The sequence below is a fragment of the Physeter macrocephalus genome, chromosome 7 (genome assembly GCF_002837175.3).
Source record: "Physeter macrocephalus isolate SW-GA chromosome 7, ASM283717v5, whole genome shotgun sequence".
In the NCBI taxonomy this organism is placed as follows: domain Eukaryota; kingdom Metazoa; phylum Chordata; class Mammalia; order Artiodactyla; family Physeteridae; genus Physeter; species Physeter macrocephalus.
This window is the reverse complement of record NC_041220.1, coordinates 21,742,153-21,766,873: the sequence shown is the minus strand read 5'-3', so window position 1 is coordinate 21,766,873 and position 24,721 is coordinate 21,742,153. Positions and strand designations below refer to the sequence as shown.

General features: G+C 35.2%; 1 protein-coding gene across 4 annotated transcripts in view; it reads right to left on the bottom strand.

Annotated features, from left to right (window-relative positions):
- Positions 1-24,721, bottom strand: part of BANK1 (B cell scaffold protein with ankyrin repeats 1) — a 319,375-nt gene that overhangs the window by 45,060 nt on the left and 249,594 nt on the right. For 2 of the 4 annotated variants that reach the window (XM_028491690.1, XM_028491692.1), the window contains exons 8-9: positions 5,561-5,639; positions 1,670-1,978 (exon numbers count right to left, since the gene is read on the bottom strand). In XM_028491690.1, coding sequence (XP_028347491.1) covers positions 1,670-1,978; positions 5,561-5,639 — 388 coding nt within the window. The remainder of the gene's footprint in view (positions 1-1,669; positions 1,979-5,560; positions 5,640-24,721) is intronic. The other 2 variants (XM_028491691.1, XM_024126562.2) reach the window with 1 other exon arrangement.

The window sequence follows — 24,721 nt, the reverse complement described above, 5'->3', positions numbered from 1 at the left end:
CAAAGAATTTTAAGAAAAAAGATTGGCATTTTACTTTCCATTTGCTTCCAATATTAGCACTATGAAAAAAATGATATTTAAAGTAATGCTGAATTGAAAATGTAAAAATACAGTTTTTAAATAAAAGGAAGGGCTTTTGTATTATTTTGCTTTTTTATTGGGTAATTTTCAGAAGATGTATTAGCCAACATTATACTTCTGGTCCTAGATATCTGGTGAAAATTACTCTCTGTGGAGTAATTTTAGACCTCCTAACCAACATACCATATGTGGAAATTAACATTAGAAAAAATATGATTTAATATTAGCTCCTTTAAGAGCTTTAACCTGATATAAGACAATTTTGCTTTCTTAATAATTTTAATAATAATATAAAATTATCCACATCTGTAAAAGTGAGAAAAATATACTAGAATTTTGTTGTCAGTGGACTCCTAAGCCACATCTCTCCCTCACTCCCAGGCTTGATAACCCCTACTTCCTTGATCTATCTCAACAGTCTGTAAGAGCTTGGCACAGTAGATGATCAATAAATGTTTGCTGAATGAGTGAATGAATCAGAGAAGTACCATTAGGCTTCCCATACTTTCCATTAAGCAGTACTTTCCATCTCTAAATATAGTGCATAATCTTAGCAAAGTTTCACGTTAATCAACTTGAACTTTTATAGAGATAAGGCCTTCAAGGACACAAATGCTAAATTTCATAGCTTCAAAATTCGCTTTTAAAACAGTCTTTATATTCTTTATATAGCCTTTTAGGACTTGACAACTAGCATGACAAATGGGGTTTTAATAATAGATATTTCTCTCATCCTTCTTATTAAATTTTCTTTGTAAGACCATTTTATGAATTTGGAAAGTAAACATGAAATAGTGATCAATAAAGTGGCTGGTAATTGGTGACTCTAGGAGTGAGCATGGAAGTCTGTCGGCCTGTTGAACATTCCAGGCAGAGAAGCCTCACATGGAAGCTCCTCTGGATGCTCCCTGCCCTCCACTCACCCCCCCAATACACACCTTAGTTCCTGCATCTGGGAACAAATGCTGTCACAGCCATTTAACGGTTGTTCTTCCACTTTAGCAAGACAGATTTTTTTGACTTTGGTCTCAGTGGAGCGTGTGATAGACCCTTTACCACTTGCTTCCCCTGCAGCTACCAATTGAGTGAAGTGTCCAAGGTCATTTTCAAATCTGTAACACATTAGCCTTTCTCTTTTGTCAGAAAACTGAGAGTATTTTTTAAAAGCAAAGTTGTTGCTTACTTTTCCACATGATGCTTGAGGTTCGTTTTATGTGAAGAATTACAGACTCCTTCCAAGTTTTATTTCTTTACTTACATAACGTTTTGTAATGAGACTTTTTTCCTGGAAGAAAAAAGAAAGAAAAAGAGAGAGGGAGAGAGGAAGAATGGGAGCAAAGAATAGTGAAGGGGGGGGCAGAGAGAGAGAGAGAGGAAAGGAGGAAAGACAGAAGGAAGGAAGGAAGGAAGGAAGGGAGGCAGGGAGATACTGCGAGGTATCTCTTACCTGATTTCTGAGGCCCTAGTTGTTAAAGAACAGGAGGAAAGCTTCTCTGGGTTTTAAAAGTTGGTCTTTGTGTGGCTTCGCCACTATATGCTATGTAAGCGTGTCAAAGTTTTGTAGTTGTTGTTTTAACCTTAACCTTACCTTGTAATGTGAAGTAAGGTTTTTCCAGTTGGAAGGCAGCTGTTACAGGTCGCGGTGGAGGGAGAGGTGGTCTGCTGCTCACGAGGGGCCCTCGGGAATTATTTTCTGGGTTGTCTCCAGGAATGAACGTGTACAAGTCATCATATGGGTTCTCACTCCCATGGTCAACCTCTGGTGGGCGATGCTTGGCCTCCGTGCCTGATTCCTGCTCTTTTTCTTCCTCTGCCCTTTCATTCACCTCCGCTCCTCCTGCTCTCTGCCGGTACGGCCGCCAGCTTTCAGGATGGAGAACTGGGTTCTGTATGGCTGCTTATGATGAAGATTGTATGACTTCATGTAAACACACCATCTGGAGGCATTTCATATTTTCTAACTTTGTACAGAAGTGGTGGTAATGTTAATTAAACTTTTATGATCAGATACGGGGGAAAGCTGACAAATGCGTCATTTTGGTGAACAGTCATTCTTGAGCTTTTATAATATTTACCAAAGAAAGCTCCATCATATCTTGCTACCTCAGTTTATGACACTCTCATACACATAATGATATATAATATTCTGATGCTACATGTATATAAAAATATTCTGATTCTCTAGAGTTATTATTTAACCAGATTCAATGTATGACTGCATTACCATATTTTTATTAGAAAACAATATAACTAACCTAATAAGTAATAAGTAAAGTGATGGAAAAGGTAAAGGCAAGGAACAAAAATCTTAACTTGCCTGTAAATAATGCAATCAAATGAATCTGTGATTTTTATTTAGTTATTATTTTAACATATTTATCACCAGATGACATCTTAATGCTTGAAAATATTACTTGAGAAACGTGTTAATATTTTTTGATGGGGAAGGCATCCAAATCACCAATAGTAAGTAAATATTTTTAAGGTTCAGTTCTCTCACCAAAAAATCTTTTCTATCCTGAAACTTAACCAAATGATTCAGTCAAATTTCCTCCATTCTAAGAATCATGATTCCATTATTTGTGTTTATACTGTACACAGTAAAATGCTCTCTAACCACTCAGGAAGAAAATAGAAAAAATGTATTATAATGCAATAACTTTAAATCTTTTAAATTTATATTTTCTTTATAGAAATGCTCTAAATAAAGTAATCATACAAATTTAAAATGAACTTTGGAATCTCTGTATTGGAGGGAAAATGTGAATTGCTGTCATGAGTGCAATAGAAAAGCAAATAATTGTTTTAAAGTGTCTCTAAACTAAAATAAAGCTAAAGAAGACAAATGGCAGAGTACAAAGAGGAATCTTTTTTGAACTGAAGAGTTACACTGTAGACATTTTTCAGCAATGAGAGAAAAGTCAGTCATGTGGGAAAATCATGCCCATGACAGTACTACATATTTCTACATGAATTTTATTTTATTTTATTTATTTATTTATTTATTTATTTTTTTGCGGTACGCGGGCCTCTCACTGTTGTGGCCTCTCCCGTTGCGGAGCACAGGCTCCGGACGCGCAGGCTCAGCGGCCATGGCTCACGGGCCCAGCCGCTCCGCGGCACGTGGGATCCTCCCGGACCCGGGCGCGAACCCGCGTCCCCTGCATCGGCAGGCGGACTCTCAACCACTGCGCCACCAGGGTAGCCCATGAATTTTATTTTTAATTTCTCTCTTTCTTTCATGTGAGAAAGAAGAAATGTCCAGCTGCCAGTATTAGAACTGCAAATCAAGATTCTCTAATTACCAGCCTGGGTAGAGCAGGCGGACTTTCATTCTGGCACAGATCTCTGCCCATACCTCATTCGGCTTTCTGGCTGTAACCCCAAACACAGCCTGAAACACAGCAGTCTCTAGAAATGTTGATGGAGTAAATGATGGAGTGGCTGAAAAGAAATCATTGCTGATGCTTGCAGAGGGGCTTCGCTATTTCAGTCTGGGAGAATCGACCATCAGCTTAGAATTACATTCATGCTACAGGCAATTACTTGTAGCCACTCTTACGTTTATGTATTCGGTGTTTATATTTTACATAAACACTGTCTAAGCAAGCAAGAGAGTCTCCTTGGGCCTTGTCAAATATGCCCAAACCTGGAAGACAGCCCTGGAGAGTCAGATGTGCTTGGTCAGTGAGTTTTAGCAAGCTTCATAGCAATGGTGATACCAATGGAAATCTGCTGACTTAGGGTGTTCTATGCTTCACCCTCACTCCAACGAAAGAGTCAGAGGCTTGAGTCCAGTTGCACAGAGTTTCGTATATGAGACAGTTCCAGGTTCAAACTGTCTGTAGAAATGAGGTTGTGCTCTACCAATAACTGAAATAATGTCTTCTTATTATAGGTAGTACTTCAGAGGATTAAATGGCATGATACAGATATGGTCATTATCAATGATGGCCTTTATCATCACTTTCATTATCATTAAAAATGATAACAAATCATTAAGTCATTAAAAAGATAACAAAATGTATAACTTTAAAACAGTGCACCAATTTATTACATTAATATTTAGCATAATTTTGTGTTCTGCAATAGTGTTTGAAGAGTTTACCGATTTTGCTAAAGTATGCTAGTTAAGGCATTGTGTTTAATGTTATTTGCTTTGCTGGTCAGCCCATCATTTGAAAAACTCGTGGTCAGTAACGTTTAGTGGAGCATCATCTGCAAACTGTTCAAAGTGCAAATGACCTGAGGCAAGAGCCTGCTTGATGTGTGAGATGTCACTGTGGCTGTGAACAAGCGAGAGAGTGGTCAGAGATGGGACCATCAAGATTATCTAGGGCCTTATAGGTGATGATAAGGATTACAAGTACCATGGGAAGGTATTGGAGAATTTGGAGCAGAAGAGTAATTAGCTCCTTTTTGAAGCATAGAATATTAGGGGCAAATTGGGGGGAAGCTATTGCAGGGTTTCTTAACAGCATACTACTGGCGTTTTTGACAAGATAATCCTGTGTTTCATGGGGCACATCCTGTGCATTGCAGGATATTTAGCAGTATTTCTAGCAAAACTCCCTTCTCAAAATAATGACACACACAAAAAATCTCCATTCATTGACAAATATCCTCTGTTGGGGTTAGAAAATACTGCTTCATTGAGAGCCACGGTGCTATTGCAATAATCCAGGGGAGAGCAGACGACAGCACGGACTAGGATAAGTAACAATGAAAGAGTGAGGAAAGTCTGGCTGTTTTGCGAAGGTACAGTCCACAGTATTATCTGACAAATTGGATACGGGGTAGGACAGAAAGTAAAAAAGGGTGACTGAAGTTTTTGGACTGAATTGAACAAGGAAGGAGTCTTCATTTACTGAGATGGGGAAGTCGGCGGGTAGAGCAGATTTGGAAGCGGTGGGAATTAGGGTTTTCAGATTTGGAAATGTTGGGTGGGAGACGCCTATCAGACTTGCTGGTGAAGATGGTGAGCAAGCTGCTGTATACCAGTGGAAACAGGCATGATAGGTAGTGTTATGTTCATGGAGGAAGACTCTCAATTAGTTTTCTAGAATATAGAACTACATTCTATTACAGCCAGCAGGGAGCGTAGAGAGTCCTAATACAAACTTCTCATTTCCTAGCTGAGAAAACCAAGGTCTGAAAAGAATGTGACTTTGTTTAAAAAACAAAAACTGAAAAAATATAGCTGTCAAAGAGAATATTTATATCAACCTGACTTGTGTATTCTCTTTGGGTGGGAAAAACTGCTGCTTTGATTATTAAACACTGAACTTATTAGAAATATTTAAATTAGCAAGATAATGTAGTAATATCTCTACCAGATGATACACTGAAAGTCATTCAGTTAATTAAATATCTTTCCATGCTCTCCATGCTTTTCTATGCTCTCTTCAGTTTTACTTTATCAGTCACATATACCTTAATACAAATGTTGTTTATGTACATAACATATAGGAACACTTACTAGGAGAACATGTAGAAAATGAGGTAATATCCTCTTCATAGTCATTTTCTTCCTCATTACTTCTGCTGACTTCTTGGATCTGAAGACAAAAAGGAATGTAATTTTCAATAATATGTATTAATCTTAATAAATCTGCATTTTCACACATACCAAATTGACAGCTAATACCTTACATATCTTAGCTATTATATTTGGGCCATCTATAATTTTTTCAATGACACAGTATTAAAAGTGTAACTGGAACAATATAACATTTGCAATAAAGAGCCTTTTAAATGGAACTTTTTTGAAATTACTTTAAGATTCACAGCAATAATTATGAAATTTTTACAATAAATAACTCCTGAATAAAAATGAAGGCAACTATTTCTTTTAAAAACCATGAGCTTTGCTTCCTTTGAACATTTCTGGTATCTTTTACCAGTTCAAAAGATATTCTTAATTACATCAAGGATTATAATACAGTATAAGACAGTGAAATTTTAAAGTGGTTTATTTTCCATCTTTGAAAAGAAAAAGGAAACTGAGTAAGGGAATTTATGTTTGTCTTTCTGAAATCAGTTCCACTACACTTAGAAGGGAGAATTATTGAGAAAGCATAGAAACCCATTTTTTTTCCCTCTGGAATTGCTAGTGTTTGCTTATAATCTCTGAAGGAGGCATGGGGTCTGAAGTAGTGGAACATATTGGTGTTTGTTGAGAAAGCTAAGTAACTCCAGTGACAGCTCTATTTGTACAAAAGCATGCAGAGAAAGAGACGGAGCTTGGTTGCATTAACATAGGTCACATTTGGTTACCATGAACTCCAAGTGATTATTCAAATGATTTATGCTTTTGTTCTTAATAAAATTTAAATGATTAGTCCATTTGCTCTACGTTTGGAATGTCCCTTTAAATTACTTTTCTGTACACCAGGAACTAACACGACATTGTAAATCAACTATACTTCAATTTAAAAAAAGAAAATGAGCTTCTGCATCAGGCTCACTATAAAAATATTAAAGAGATTTTTATTTTCAAGATTCCAGTGGAAATCAAAGAATATATATATATAATCTATATAACAGAATATATATATTCTTTTTCATATTATTTTCTATTTAAATTATATTTTCCCCTTTGTGGACTCAATTAAATGCTAATGTAAAAAATCACGTAACTTTACTAGGGAGATTGATTGATATTTGGTTGATATTTGTATGCTTTGATATTGATGGTTGGTATTTGTATGCTTTGGTATTAAAAGCATTGTTGATATGGTCACTTTTTGTTTTCAGTTAGCCTGACCTCTATATTTCACAAGGTAGATCAAGAATACATTAAAAAAAATCCATAATACTCTTAAAATCACATCAAGGAAGTTTTTACTAGTTGAATAACAGGAATGCTTTACAAAGATTTCAGGAATTATGTGAAAATTTCCTCTATACTATTCACAAGCCTATTCACACTATGAGTTCAAAATCAGTCTCTTAATAAAGAGTCTGTGGGCAAGTATGTAGGGGTGTGTCTGTGTCACATACTGAGGTTGAAACATAATGGAATCATTTTTATGTTATAACTTAAGCTTTATGACATTTGTGCAAACAAACACACAAGCCTAAAAATGTCTTGAAGGAAATGGCTTCCAATTTTAAAAAATAGCCAAATTTGATTTGGGCACTTTCATAAGTATTATGTAAAACTGATATTTTGTATAATCAGGCTATGTAGAAAGTAATTGTTTTCTCAGGAATGAAAGGATCTTTCGACATATTTACACTAAAAAACAATTGTGTCTTACTAGAATTCCTTACACTTACAATCATATTTATTTTGGAAAAATGTGTTATATCTAATGATATATTAATAACCGGTGAAATCAATGATGGCTTAAAAGTATGATGGCACTCTGACATCTAATCACTTTAATACTTTGTTGTATGGTACAGTGGACAGAGAAGATTTTGAAGTCAGTCTAAGAACAAATCATAGTTCTATTATTTATTAGCTGTGTGACATTGGGCACTTTACTCTAAATTTCAATATTCTATCCTGCAAAATATGGATAGTAATATCTATACTATCAATTTGCTGGGAAGGTTAAATTAGAAAATGTAAGCAAAACACATTATTACATCTACCACATAGTAAGTGCTCAATAAATGTAATCAGTGTATGTTAGATTTTCCTTTCGTCATTCACACTTAAGCAAGCACGGTGACCACACTGATTTGATGTGGGAATCATCAATAATGAGCCAATAATTATTTAACTTAATTCTTCTGAACTGTGTGCCTTTGGACATTCTGCTGTGACAGAAAAAGAACTGGAATATAAACTTTCTGATCGAAGTGTGGCAGTATGATTTTATTATTAAAAACATCTCTATAATTTACAAGCTAATAGAGATGATAAGAATCAGAGGAAGAAATATTTAATTCTTTAATAAGTTTCTTTATCTGGGGCTAGAGTCTGATTTTATTCATTAATTTATCAAATATTTATGCAGGCCTACTATGTGCTAAATACTCTATTAGTAATTAAGGTAAATAGTTAAAAGTTTAAAAGATACACCATTTGCACTCTCCAAAAATATCCCATTTTTATTGGGAGGGGAAATAAATCATAAAATGATTAGAATACAATATTTTATTTATTTCATTACCATAAACTCAATCCTTACAGGTGAAATGTAAAATTAAGAAATAATCAGATAATCAGGGAAAAGTTTTATTCATTTGCTTTTTGGGTGAGGAGATTGGATTAAAAAATTATCTTGACACTTGCCATGATTGCCACTTCTCTAAATGAAAAAAATCCAGCTTAAACAAAAAAATCTATTAGCTGAACATGCTCAGAGTAATATTCTAGGCCGCAGATAGTCCTTGTAGCACACAGTGTTTGATAAAATTTAAATCATTCCTTATCAAAGATAAAAGAACTTCTTGTTGACTGAGGTATATAAAGCTCCAAATGTCTTTGGCATCTAGTACAATTAATCATAATATTCTGATTTTAAGGGAGTGAATAAAAACAATCTTCACATGGCAGTTGGTTTCTAAATATTTTTATGAACTTCTGAAGATACTGTAATTAGCCCAACTTTTGTCCAACTTTCCACAGTGTTGATTATAAATGATTTTACCAGCTTTAAAGCACATGACAGTCTGTTCAGAGACATATATATATGTCTCTGAAGAGTAACAAATTGACCTTGTAATATTTTATTCATTACCCAAAATGAACGCACAAGGCTTCAGAATCTGCAATAATATTCCAATTGAAATAATAAAGATTTTTCCTACTAAATGTTAAGAATGAACAAAGTTATACAAAAGCTGTGCATGACAGCAAACATACAAGTCTCAAAAAAATTTTCAAGGTCATATTGTAAAAGTATATCTTAGTTTTCATGACATCTTTTAAGAGAATTTGTTTTTCCTTAGGCCATCCAGGAATATGGCCTAGAAGCAGACTTATATAATTCCTCAAGAAAGTTTCTATTTATATTATGGGAAATGGAATCCTGAACGTAAAAACTAAATAGGAACTCTGTCTGTGATTGAAAGAGGAATGAGGAAGAATCAAAGAGTTGTGGAGCAGTTAAACTCAGATGGGGAAAAAGTGGACATTTTCCTTAGCCTGGACCAAAATTTTGTTAGAATAACCTGAGGATATATGCTCTATTTTTAAAGACAGAATCTTAATATAAAAAATTAAGTGATGAAAAGATAATTTGACCAGGTGGACAAAGGTTAGAAGTCTCATTCTACACAATGAGAAATTCAATTTTTTAATTGTAACCAACAAAAAAATCTGGTGCAGTGAACAGAACAGGTGCCAAGGGGACAGGTGATGGTTTCATCTGAAAGTTAGTAAAAAGGGAGAAAAAACCAGCAGGAATATTGAAACCTATTTCCTCAAACTTAGGAAAACAAATCTGAAAAAATTTAGCTTTCAAAAAGATTCTGGAGGGTTGGCTTCTGTAGCTGGCCCATCTCTTGTTCTGACCTCAACTCATTCAGTGTGTTCACCCAGCTCTTCTCTCAACCTGAGGCCACCCTCAAGCCAATCTCCCTGAATGGTGACACATAGGGCTCCAGTCCTGGTGCTGACAGCTTCTGGTCTTAGTCTCTGCCCATCAGCTCTAACTAGAGTTGTGAACTTCAAGCTTGGGCACCTGACCCTTTTAACTACACTCTAGTCCTATTTTGCTAATGTTTCTTTTTAATCCGTCACAGTTGTGGTTGCATTTGTGAGGTACTGACACCTTTATTGGGCCATATGCTTGGTTTAAATTCAGCCATCTTTCACTAAAATGTGAATGATAAAATTAAAATCCATTCCTTTGTTAAGGTCGTAGTTGTAAAAGTAAAAAAACAGTTATCTTCATTTAAAATTATGGAATCCAAAATCTGAAAGGAATCTGTGGATGTCTAGTTTATTTTCTTGTTTATACACTGATATAAGGCTAAAAGCATGTGCCACAATAAAAATGTAATAATTTAGATAGTTCTCCAAGCAAGTTAGTTTTAAAATGTAACATCAAGCATCTTTTCTGACCACAACGTTATGAGATTAGAAATCAATTACAGGACGGACTTCCCTGGTGGTCCAGTGGTAGAGAATCCACCTTCCAGTGCAGGAACGCAGGTTCAATCCCTGGTCGGGGAGCTAAGATCTCACATGCCACAGGGCAACTAAGCCCTCCCGCCACAACTACTGAGCTCGCGCACCTCAGTGAGAGAGCCCACATGCCACCACTACAGAACCCATGTGCCCTGGAGCCTGCGTGCCACAACTAGAGAAAAGCCCGTGTGTGCCACAACTAGTAAGAAGCCTGAGCGCCACTACGAAAAGACTGCGTGCTGCAACGAAATATCCCACATGCCTCAACGAAGATCCTGTGTGCCACAACTAAGACCCAACGCAGCCAAAAAATAAATAAAGAAAATACATAAATATTAAATAAAAGAAATCAGTTACAGGAAAAAAACTATAAAAAACACAAACTCATGGAGGCTAAACAATATGTTACTAAATAACCAATGGATCACTGAAGAAATCAAAGAGGAAATAAAAAATACCTAGAAACAAATGACAATGAAAACATGATGAGCTAAAACCTATGGGATGCAACAAAGGCAGTTCTAAAAGGGAAGTTTATAGCAATATAATCTTACCTCAAGAAACAAGAAAAATCTCAATAAACAACCTAAACTTATACCTAAAGCACCTAGAGAAAGAAGAACAAACAAAACCCAGTGAGTAGAAGGAAAGAAATCATAAAGATCAGAGCATAACTAAAAGAAATAGAAACAAAGAAAACAAAAGCAAAGATCCTAAAACTAAAAGCTGGTTCTTTGAGAAGATAAACAAAATTGATAAACTTTGAGCTAGACTCATCAAGAAAAACAGGGAGAAGACTCAAATCAATAAAATTAGAAATGAAAAAGGAGAAGTTACAACTGACACCGCAGAAATACAAAGGACATGAGAGATTACTACAAGCAACTATATGCCAATAAAACAGACAACCTGGAAGAAATGGACAAATGCTTAGAAAGGTACAATCTTCCAAGACTGAACCAGGAAGAAATAGAAAATATGAACAGACCAGTTACAAGCACTGAAATTGAAACTGTGATTAAAAATCTTCCAACAAACAAAAGCCCAGGGCCACAAATATTTGATATTCTATCAAATATTTAGAGAAGAGCTAACACCTATCCTTCTCAGACCCTTAAAAAAATTGCACAGGAAGGGACACTCCCAAGCTCACTCTATGAGGCTGCCATCACCCTGAAACCAAAACCAGACAGAGGTATCACAAAAAAAGAAAATTACAGACCAAGATCACTGATGAACATAGACACAAAAATGCTCAACAAAATACTAGCAAACAGAATCCAACAACCCATTAAAACGATCATACACCATGATCAAGTGGGATTTATCGCAGGGATGCAAGGATTCTTCAATATATGCAAATCAATCAATGTTATACACCATATTAACAAATTGAAGAAGAAAAACCATATGATCATCTCAATGGATGGTCTGTAATTTTCTTTTTTTGAAGGATTCTTCAATACACACAAATCAATCAATGTGATACACCATATTAACAAATGGAAGAATAAAAACCATACAATCATCTCGAGATGTAGAAAAAGCTTTTGACAAAATTCAACAGTTTTATGACCAAAACTCTCCAGAAAGTGGGCATAGAGGGAACCTACCTCAACATAATAAAGGCCATATATGACAAACCCACAGCAAACATCATTCTCAATGGTGAAAAACTGAAAGCATTTCCTCTAAGATCAGGAATAAGACAAGGATGTCCACTCTCGCCACTACTTTTCAACATAGTTTTGGAACTCCTAGCCTTGACAATCAGAGAAGAAAAAGAAATAAAAGGAATCCAAATTGGAAAAGAAGAAGTAAACCTGTCACTGTTTGCAGATGACATGATGCTATACATAGAGAATCCTAAGGAGGCTACCAGAAAACTACCAGAGCTCAACAATGCATTTGGTAAAATTGCAGGATATGAAATTAATACACAGAAATGTCTTGCATTCCTATACACTAAGAATGAAAGATCAGAAAGAGAAATCAAGGAAACAATCCCATTTACCATCGCATCAAAAAGAATAAAATACCTAGTAATAAACCTACATAAGGAGACAAAAGACCTGTACTCAGAAAACTATAAGATACTGATGAAAGAAATCAAAGATGAGACAAACAGATGGAGAGATACACCATGTTCTTGGATTGGAAGAATCAATATTGTGAAAATGACTATAGTACCCAAAGCAATCTATAGATTTTACGCAATCTCTATCAAATTACCAATGGCATTTTTCACAGAATTAGAACAAAACATTTTACAATTTGTATGGAAGCACAAAAGACCCCGAATAGCCAAAGCAATCTTGAGAAAGAAAAACAGAGCTGAAGGAATCAGGCTCCTTGACTTCAGACTATACTACAAAGCTACAGTAATCAAAACAGTATGGTACTGGCACAAACCCAGAAATATAGATCAACGGAACAGGATAGAAAGCCTAGAGATAAGCCCACACACCTATGGTCACCTCATCTATGACAAAGGAGGCAAGAATATACAATGGAGAAAAGACAGTCTGTTCAAATAAGTGGTGCTGGGGAAACTGGACAGGTCCAAGTAAAAGAATGAAATTAGAACACCCCCTAACACCATACACAAAAATAAACTCAAAATGGATTAAAGACCTAGATGTAAGGCCAGACACTATCAAACTCTTAGAGGAAAACATATACAGAACACTCTATGACATAAATCACAGCAAGATCCTTTTGGACCCACCTCCTAGAGAAATGAAAATAAAAACAAAAAAAAAACAAATGGGACCTAATGAAACTTAAAAGCTTTTACACAGCAAAGGAAACCATAAACAAAATGAAAAGACAACCCTCAGAATGGGAGAAAATATTTGCAAACAAAGCAACCAACAAGGGATTAATCTCCAAAATACAAAAACAGCTCATGCAGTTCAATATCAAAAAAAACAAATAACCCAATCAAAAATGGGCAGAAGATCTAAATAGATACTTCTCCAAAGAAGACATACAGATGGCGAAAAAGCCCATGAAACATGCTCAACATCACAAATTATTAGAGAAATTCAAATCAAAACTACAATGAAGTATCAACTCACACCGGTCAGAATGGCCATCATCAAAAAAATCTACAAACAATAAATGCTGGAGAGGGTGTGGAGAAAAGGGAACCTTCCTGCACTGTTGGTGGGAATGTAAATTGGTACAACCACTATGGAGAACAGTACGGACGTTCCTTAAAAAACTAAAAATAGAACTACCATACGACCCAGTAATCCCATTCCTTGGCATATACCCTGAGAAAACCATAATTTAATGGGATACATGCACCCCAATATTCATTGCAGCACTATTTACAATAGACAGGACATGGAAGCAACCTAAATGTCCATCAACGGAGGAATGGATAAAGAAGATGTGGTACATATATTCAATAGAATATTACTCAGCCATAAAAAAGAATGAAATAATGTCATTTGCGGCAACATGGATGGACCTAGAGTAGATTGTCATACTGAGTGAAGTAAGTCAGACACAGAGAGACAAATATCATATGACATGACTTATACATGGAATCTAAAAATAAGGGTACAAATGAACTTATTTACAAAACAGAAGTAGAGTCATGGATGTAGAAAACAAACTTATGGTTACCAGGGGATAAGAAGGGGAGGGATATATTGGGAGATTGGGATTGACATATATACACTACTATATATAAAATAGATAACTAGTAAGAACCTGCTGTATAGCACAGGGAACTCTACTCAATACTCTGTAATGGCCTTTATGGGAAAAGAATCTAAAAAAAAAAAGAGTGGATATATTATACATATAACTGGTTCACTTTGCTGTACACCTGAAACTAACCTGTAATGGCCTTTATGGGAAAAGGATCTAAAAAAAAAAAAGAGTGGATATATTATACATATAACTGGTTCACTTTGCTGTACACCTGAAACTAACACAACATTGTAAATCAACTATACTCCAATAACAATTAAAAATAAAATAAATTAAAAAAGAAAAATAATTCTGGAACAGTGGGCAAGAGGGAAAGGGGAGTATTTTAATAGTTATAGTGAAGGGTAATGAAAACCAGTGAAAGAAAATATTTAATGGAGAAAGCTGATTTAATAAATATTGAGGATATTTAAGAAATATCGATGCTTTTTTTTTTTTTTACAGCTTCAATAACATAGGATGGAGGAAAGCGTTCAAATATGACCATGTAAGTTTCTGTTCAACTCAATGGTATCTGGTAACCAGATCTAATGCCTACAGTGCTCTTTTTCAGGACAGTCCTCCAAAAAACTCTTGCCATTTAAAGATGAGTACACTCATTAAAAACACCTTTTCTGGGCTTCCCTCGTGGCATAGTGGTTGAGAGTCCGCCTGCTGATGCAGGGGACACGGGTTTGTGCCCCGGTCCGGGAAGATCCCACATGCCGCGGAGAGGCTAGGCCCGTAAGCCACGGCTGCTGAGCCTGCGCGTCCAGAGCCTGTGCTCCGCAACGGGAGAGGCCACAATAGTGAGAGGCCCGCGTACCGCAAAAAAACAAAAAACAAACGCCTTTTCTATGCAATTTAAGATGAGACTTTGGGGTCAAGATATAATATCAACATCTTGAATATCCTTTGCATTGCTTCATGTAACACTTGAAAGTATATTTGGGCACACGGCTATTAAATGGTGAGTCTTCCAACATCTTTATGAAGTTAAGAAGTTTACCAACTTGAGAAAACAAAAGTAGTTAATTGTATGATGTCCAAATAAACTATTAACTTGATCAACAAGACTTGTAACTATGAAAACAGGTTGATACTTTGTCAGTTGCTTCCTTTGCAAATATTTTCTCCCATTCTCCGGGTTGCCTTTTTGTCTTGTTTATGGTTTCCTTTGTTGTGCAAAAGCTTTTAAGTTTCATTAGGCCCCATTTGTTTATTTTTGTTTTTATTTCCATTTCTCTAGGAGGTGAGTCAAAAAAGGATCTTGCTGTAATTTATGTCATGGAGTGTGCTGCCTATATTTTCCTCTAAGAGGTTAGTAGTGTCTGGCCTTACATTTAGCTCTTTAATCCATTTTGAGTTTATTTTTGCGTATGGTGTTAGGGAGTGTCCTAATTTCATTCTTTTACATGTAACTGTCCAGTTTTCCCAGCACCACTTATTGAAGAGGCTGTTTTTTCTCCACTGTATATTCTTGCCTCCTTTATAAAAAATAAAGTAACCATATGTGCATGGGTTTATCTCTGGGCTTTCTATCCTGTTCCATTGATCTATATTTCTGTTTTTGTGTCAGTACCATACTGTCTTGATTACTGTAGCTTTGTAGTATAGTCTGAAGTCAGGGATTCTGATTCCCCCAGCTTCGTTTTTTTCCCTCAAAACTGTTTTGGCTATTCAGGGTCTTTTGTGTCTCCATACAAATTTTAAGATTTTTTGTTCTAGTTCTGTAAAAAATGCCATTGGTAATATCATAGGGATTGCATTGAATCTGTAGATTGCTTTGGGTAGTATAGTCATTTTCACAATGTTGATTCTTCCAATCCAACAACATAGTATATCTCTCCATCTATTTGTATCATCTTTAATTTTTTTCATCAATGTCTTATAATTTTCTGCATACAGGTTTTTTTGTCTCCTTAGGTAGGTTTATTCCCAGATATACTTTTTGTTGCAGTGGTAAATGGGAGTGTTTTCTTAATTTCACTTTCAGATTTTTCATCATTAGTGTATAGGAATGCAAGAGATTTCTGTGCATTAATTTTGTATCCTGCTACTTTACCAAATTCATTGATTAGTTCTAGTAGTTTTCTGGTAGCATCTTTAGGATTCTCTGTGTATAGTATGTCATCTGCAAACAGTGACAGCTTAACTTCTTCTTTTCTGATTTGGATTCCTTTTATTTCTTTTTCTTCTCTGATTGCTGTGGCTAAAATCTCCAAAATTTATAAGCAACTCATGCAGCTCAATACCAAAAAACAAACAACCCAATCCAAAAATGGGCAGAAGACCTAAATAGACATTTCTCCAAAGAAGACATACATATTGCCAACAAACACATGAAAGAATGCTCAACATCATTAATGATTAGGGAAATGCAAATCAAAACTACAATGAGATATCATCTCACACCGATCAGAATGGCCATCATCAAAAAATCTACAAACAATGAATGCTGAGAGGGTGTGGAGAAAAGGGAACCCTCTTGCACTGTTGGTGGGAATGTAAATTGATACAGCCACTATGGAGAACAGTATGGAGGTTCTGTAAAAAACTAAAAATAGAACTACCATACGACCCAGCAATCCCACTACTGGGTATATACCCTGAGAAAACCATAATTCAAAAAGAGGCAGGTACCACAATGTTCATTGCAGCTGTATTTACAATAGCCAGGGCATGGAAGCAACCTACGTTTCAATTGACAGATGAATGGATAAAGAAGATGTGGCACATATATACAATGGAATATTACTCAGCCATAGAAAGAAATGAAATTGAGTTATTTGTAGTGAGGTGGATGGACCTAGAGTCAGTCATACAGAGTGAAGTAAGCCAGAAAGAGAAAAACAAATACTGTACACTAACACATAGATATGGAACCTGAGAAAGAAAAAAAAAATGGTCATGAAGAACCTAGGGGCAAGACGGGAATAAAGACGCAGACCTACTAGAGAATGGACTTGAGGATATGGGGAGGGGGAAGGGTAAGCTGAGACAAAGTGAGAGAGTGGCATGGACATATATACATTAGGAAATGTAAAACAGATAGCTAGTGGGAAGCAGCCACATAGCACAGGGAGATCAGCTAGGTGGTTTGTGACCACCTAGAGGGGTGGGATAAGGAGGGTGGGAGGGAGGGAGACACAAGAGGGAAGAGATATGGGGATATATGCTTATATATAACGGATTCACTTTGTTATAAAGCAGAAACTAACACACCATTGTAAAGCAATTATACTCCAATAAAGATGTTAAAAAAAAGAAAGAAAAGAAAGAAAAACAAAAACAGGTTGATAGAATTGAATTTTAGAATAACTAAGTACAAAGTCCAAATTAACTTTATAACAAAAAAAGTGGTTAGATATAAGCAATTGAATGTCAAACTATAAATTACATTTAATCAAATTTTACAATATTCTTTTCTAACAATTGAAAAGATATAAAACAAGTTGCCATGAAGTCAAATGGATTAATTGGGTATTAGGTGCTTCTGAACAATACTCTGAAAACAAAAACCATATACTTATGTCCACTATTTAGAAATGAAGTTAGATGGAGGAGAGACTGCAGAAAGAGGAGGTTTGGTACATGAAAGAAAAACAGAGAGAAAAATGTCAGAGAAAATTAGGAGGGTGTAATCACACAAATCGAAGGTCAAAAGTAAGAGGCAGAGAAAAATTCTTAATTAACCTTCCTCAATTTCAGAATGGTATTCAGAGCTCAACTAAAACATTTTTGAAGAGGAATGAGTTTCTGGTACAGTTGACTTTATGAAAATGTGCAACAATTCAGCCCTGGCAAATTCCTAGTGTGTAGTCTAGACACGTCATCTAACATTTTCAAGCATGTAGAACTATTGCTTACCTTGGTCAATCAAAATTTATTAAATGTTTTCCATGTGCCTAATGCTATGCAAGTTTCCCTGAAGTGTTTGGTTTGACTAAAGGGTGTAATAGGAGATGAAAGGAATGAAATCATTCTAGGTGGAATAACTTGAGCTAGAATTTGAAGGATGGGTAGACTTTGAGAGGTAAATTTTGAATCTAGTCCTTAGCAGCTAATGTGTGCTGGCTGAGCCCATAGATGGATAAACAATAAATGAATTGATGGAAGAAGAAAGAGGTGGATGTTCCTGGTAAAGAGAACGGTGCAAGCAAAATCAAGATTGATTAAGCCATATGCAGAAGGCAAAAGAGCAAAGCTGCCCAATTAAAGAAGGAGGTGAGTTTTTGGGAGAACATGTGAAGTTCGATAGAAAGAGTGGAGTCAATGTTTGTTTATTTTACTCCAATTATGGTGTGTTGGAGATATCTCCAGGTGATGGTGATGATGATGATTGATATTGCTGTTAACCAGTCCATCTAAAAATACATGTAGGTTATACAGGTTAAGATTTTGAGTCCAGATGTATTGTTACACAGATCTGGATTCAAATGTTACTCTTGTATTTACTACTTACATGAGTTTAAGCATAGTCTTCTCTCTTGGTCTCTCTAGATGTAAAAATAAGCATAAAAGTACCTTACCTCTCAGGGTTATTGTGAAAATTAAATGAGAAAATACATATCAAATACTTATTATAGAACTTGGCACATAGAAAGTACTCAACAACTGTTATCTGTATCATCTGTACTAAAATAATGATCATTAAGATCATTATTTTAGTACAGGATGAATTGTTGTGTTGCCCTATTTTTTCATATTACTAAATTATGTTTGCATCAAACTTTATGTTCAATTCTAATATTGAATAAAGGTCAGTTGTGTTCAAGCTGGAATGTAAAGAATGAAAATAAAGACCTCTAAATAGTGGTCTTTGTAGCTTATAATGATTAAAAAAATTATCTCTGTTTTCAAGTGTGAGGAATAACAAGATGGATGTGACGATGGATCAATAGCAGACCAATTAAGCTAATGGAGACTAATCGAGGCTTCTGGGTATGGTTGTGTAAGCTGTAGATTGAAATTCTCCTGGGGCAGCATTTCCACAGACTATGATATGTAATACACCCTAAGAGCTGGGTCAGTGAGAAGAGGGGTCTCTCAAATGATTCTACGGTGTTAAATTCCCAAATGACTTTTATTTGATTTTACAATGTTCATATTACAATGAAGACTTTTTTAGAATAATGTTAAAACTAGTTTGCCTTCTTTCAGCATAAAATGATGTGAGGGAGGACAGGTGCTAATTCAGAAGGGTGTTTCTTCCTGGGTGTACCAAGAGTAGGGAAGGAGAAATTGGCCATGGATGAGATACAGAGTACAAACAAGTTGAGTAGTCAAGAACTGATAGAAGAACTTGGCTTTAATGAACCTGAACCTGACTGCTGCATTAATTACCTTAACTCTGATCTTCTATTCCTATAATAAGAACAATGGCATAAACCAGACACTGGTGTAAAGCTTTGCTATTGACAATTCTAAAATCTTGAAATTGGTTTTAGTTTCAAAATCATAAGATAAAAAAAGGTAAAATTCTGTAGAGGAAACACAAAATACCACTATGTTAAAATTATAAATCATGATGGTGTTTTAAATACTCCAATTAAATCACATTTAAAAAAAAAACCATGCTTTCATTTGGAGCAAAACTAAATAGAAACGAAATAATTGATAATTTGCATGTTTCTAAGTTGGCAGATAGGAGTCAGTAAAGAGGTAGCTGGGTTTACATTTATGTTGACTATTACTAAGAGCCACCTTTTTTTTCTTTTTTTTTCTTTTTGTCTGAACCTTTGATAACTTGAGTGAGGGTCAAAGAGAACGAAATGGAAAAATCCAATCTGAGTAATAAAAGGTTAGCATTGTCATCCTCACAGTTGTTGCACATGTCATTTATCTAAAAACAGAAAAGCAAGTGGTTTCTGAAATCTAAGCCAGAAGCAAACATAAAACACCACTTAGAGACCCTGCAATTTCCCACAAAGATTATACTTTTCAGTTGCTAGATAATAAGTGTTATTTGACAAATGAGACAAAAGACCCTTTTAGTTTATATTATTACTATCACAAAATAAGTGTTTTTTGAACAAATTAAATATAAAGATTCTTAAAGCTTATAATGTTGCAAATCTATCCCCAGTAGGAATTTATATGGCTGGAATAATCTCTAGCTTAAAATACAGAATTAGAAGAGTCAGTTCTATTGATCAGAGAATTTAATACATGAAAGATCAACAGTCAGAAAAGGTGAATCATAAATTAATGAAGACATGGTGGGATGGCAAATAAAAGGCAGGTTACAATTCAGAAGAGGCTGTTCTTATGGGGAAAAGTCACTAGAGATAAAAGTGTTAATACTTATTTTATATATGTGGATTTAATATTATTTTTGATATACAGCAACACACCATAATACTCTTAAGTATCCCCATTTTACAATTTTACACTTAAATTGTGGACTTGAACTAGAAACACTATCAATATTATTTAGTAGCAGAGCAGTATCTCATAATCAGAGAAAACTGGGAGACACATATGTACCCTCAATAAATAATTTTGCTTATTAAAAGCCATTTCACCCCTCTCAATTTACTAGATTCCATTTGAATCATTTATCAGAAGACCTTTATCATTCCACTTAATTTTGATGAGTACATTGGCAGGATGGACACTTAGATCTTACCTAAATATAGATCTATTTAAGGAAAATTAGACAAAAATATATTTTTATGTACCAAAAACAACCCAAAGCTGTAGTAGAATAGATTTGATAAGTTAAAAATAGAACAAACCTGTTGAAAGTAAATTTGCCATGCATTTAAGGTAAAATAAAATGGAAAACTTCTGTGGTAGGAAACACAACACTGTTATATATTAAAGAAACATATTTCCCCTATGCCAGCATGTAAAATCAAAATAGAAGAGAATCAATAAAACCAGTAAGTTCACATTGGGAGAAAAACGTCATTTTCTTTAGCCCAGAAATCTGAAAGCTTTTAACTTGAAATAAATTTTATTTTGTGGGGTCCCCAACCAAAACACTAAGGGTGATGCTGTTCATATTCTATAATTACTGTTAAAAGAGCCTCATCCCACTTCATTCTGCCACTGAGAATTGCAAACTGTCTTGTGAGGTAGTAGCTTAGCATTTTCAAGCTTCCAGTGATTTACTTGGCAGATTTCAGTCACTTGTGAAAATACTTCCTAATCTTCAAATTCATAGTCTAAAGGAAAGGCCTAGTCTAATGGAAATCAGAGTGTGTCTAATATCCATTTCCACTAGAAGTAACTCCAGGAGTGTGTAACCTTACATGAAGTTTAGATAAATGTGTCTAATGCAGTTTATCTTCAGCTTTACGTATCTTTTGAGAAAGATTTTTCTGGTTCTAAATGTAGACGTTTTCATTTCCAAATAGCAGGCCATGAAATTTGCCTGAAGAATGGTTTCACAGTAGAATATATAAAGTTTAAAATAGCTCCTTAAATTAAAAATAAATTTCCCTATACATATGGTCAACTCATCTTTGACAAAGCAACAAAGGCAATACAATGGAGCAAACAGAGTCTCTTCAACCAACGGTACTGGAACAAATGGGCATCCACATGCAGAGCGTGGGTCTAGACACAGACTTTATACCCTTCACAAAAGTTAACCCCAAATGGATCATAGACCTAAAAGTAAAATGCAAAATTATAAAACTCATAGAAGATAACAGGAAAAACTTAGATGATTTTGGGCATGGTGATACCTTTTAGATATAACACCAAAGGCATGATCCATGAAAAAAATAGTTGATAACCTGAACTTCATTAAAATGAAAAGCTTCTGCTTTGCGAAAGACAAAATCAAGAGAAACAGAAGACAAGCCACAGGCTGGGAGAAAATATTTGCAAAAGATACATCTGATAAAGGTCTGTTATCCAAAATATACAAAGAACTCTTAAAATTCAATAAGAAAATAAACCAATTAAAAAATGGGCCAAAGACTTTAACAGACACCTCACCAAAGAAGATACGCAGGTGGAAAACAGGCACATGAGAAAATGGTTCACATCTTTTCCATATGTTATCCAGGAAATGCAAATTAAAACAACAATGAGATAATACTACACACCTATTAGGATGGCCAAAATCTGGAACACTAGCAACACCGAATGCTGACAATTATGTGGAGAAACAAGAACTCTATCTTTGCTGATAGGAATGCAAAATGGTACAGCCACTTTGGAAGACAGTTTGACAGCTTCTTACAAAGCTAAACGTACTCTTACCATACAATCAGGCAATGTCACTCATTGGTATTTGCCCAAGGAAATTGAAAACTTATGTCCACACAAAAGCCTACACATGATGTTTATAGCAGTTTTATTCATTATTGCCAAAACTTGGAAGCAACCAAGATGTCCTTCAGTAGGTGCATGAGTAAATAAAATGTGGTACATCCAGAAAATAGAATATTATTCAGTGCTAAAAAGACATGAGCTATTAAGCCATGAAAAGACATGGAGGAACCTTATATGCATATTACTGAAAGAAGCCAATCTGAAAGGGTTACACTCTGTATGATTCCAGCTACATGACATTCTGGAAAAAGCAAAACTATGGAGACAATAAAAAGATCAGTGGTTGCCAAGGGTGGGGTGGGGAGAGAGATGAATAATCAGAACACAGAGATTTTTAGGGCAATGAAAATACTTGGTATTATATTCTCATCTTCGATATAGGTTATTATACTTTTGTCCAAACCCATGGAATGTACAACCCCAAGAGTGTAGGAAACCTAAGGTACACTATGGATTCTGGGTGATTATGATGTATCAAATTAGGTTCACCCTTGGTAAAAAAAAAAAGGTACCATTTTGGTGAGTGACGTTGATAATGGGGGAGAGTATGTATGTGTAGAAGCAGGGATATATGGAATATTTCTGTACCTTGCTCTCAGTTTTGCTGTAAACCTAAAACTGCTCTAAAAAATAAGTCCATTAAAAATTAAAAAGAAATTCATATGCAAATAGGTAGTGGATTTAATGTTACTCATTCTGTTTGCAAGTGCCAATGAAACTATTTGGGATAAAAATCTATAGAAACCAACAATGAGTTAGCACGTACAAATATAATTATTGAATCACTAGGGCAACTAGCTTTCTAGCGTTACATATTAGCATTCTGTTTAGATATTTGAACCACTTTACATTGTTATGGATCATGTAGTTAAAACAGTAAGATAAGGATTGAGTTACTTTATCTGAGATTTGCATTTATTAAGTTGAGCTAGGCGAATGAATAAAAAATTAACAGCTGAGCTAAGTGAATGAATAAAAAATTACATATTATATCCTGTGTTTGAGGACATTTTGAAGTTTTAAAAAGATATGTTCCGCACTAAAACATTGAATTGCTTAGAAATTCATCATACTAAAGCAATGTCATCTCAGTTTAGGCAAAATTCAATCTCTAGAGAATTGCAACAATGGCAATGGGGCTTTATTTTTTCATTTACTTATTTAAAAACATTAATTCAGAGCTTACTAAACATCAGAAACTAGGTTAGGCAATGGGAATATAATGAAGGATAAGTTAAGTTTCTCTTAAAAAACACAGACATCCACATACATATTTATAATACATATGATAGGTACAATAGTATTGATATTATTATTAAAAATAATAACTTACATAACATTTAAAATGTACTAGATACTGGTCTAAGTTCTGTACTTAAGTTAATTTATTTTACCCTCTAAACAATTTTATGAGATAGGTTTACTATTGTAATCCTCATTTAATGAGCCATAAAAAAGTTAGTGGGGTTAAATAAGTTGTCCAAGGTTATACAGCTAATGTCTCTTATTAGAGCGCCCAGACAATAGGGAAATAAGTAAATAAGTGTATACAAGAAAGAATGTGTCAAGTTACCTAAGAGGGCAATGAATCAAGATCCATAGAGATTCATAGGGCAGAGAGCTGACAAAATTTTGCAAGAAACGCACAAATCTCAGGATGGTGGCTGGCACTGGAGACATCTTTGAAAGATGACAAAATATTGACAAGCAGGGGCAGGGCATCATAGGCAAAGTAACATAATTAAATGTGGACGTGGGAAAGCACAGGCTGTGTTTGGGAAACACTGGATCGTCCAGCTTGACTAGAGGGAAGGAGCAACAGATGTCTGTTTATGGGGTGCACGAATCCCCAGTTGCCCAGTTCTGTCTCCTCAGTATTTCTGGCCATCAGGTCAGGTTGCAGGGAGCCAGGCCGTCTGTCAAGTTGGCCATACTGTATTGGCTGTTGTCCAAGTTACGAGGAAACAGAAGGCCCACTCTCCGACCCCAAAGAAGAGATGGGCAAAACTGCACCAATGGCTTTGAAAGCACAGACAAGACATCATAAAACCATATCATAGCTGTATGGATGCCGACAGAGGAGTGCTAACGGAGATAGTGAGGTCGGGGCAGAGAAAACAGGTGAGATTCAGCAAGGATGACTGCAGGCTTCCCTTTTCCTTTTCTCTGCTGCCTTTGAGAAGCAGGAGATAGCTATGTCCTCATGTTTGGCTTCAATACAAGTACAGAGAAAATATCTTATAAACATTTCTTGTATTCTGAGAAATAAAAAATGGGATGAATGGAGATATGTTAGAATCAGAGAATCTTCCTTTAGGCCCAATCCTTCAGAGAAAAAACCTGTTGTAAGATGAAAATGTTACAGGTAAGAACATATGGGTTTCACAGTAATATCGTTTGATAACTTTTTTTTTTTTCCTGCCCTGCATTCTTTTTTTATTTTTTATTTTTTTAAACATCTCTGTTGGAGTATAATTGCTTTACAATGGTGTGTTAGTTTCTGCTTTATAACAAAGTGAATCAGCTATACATATACATATATCCCCATATACC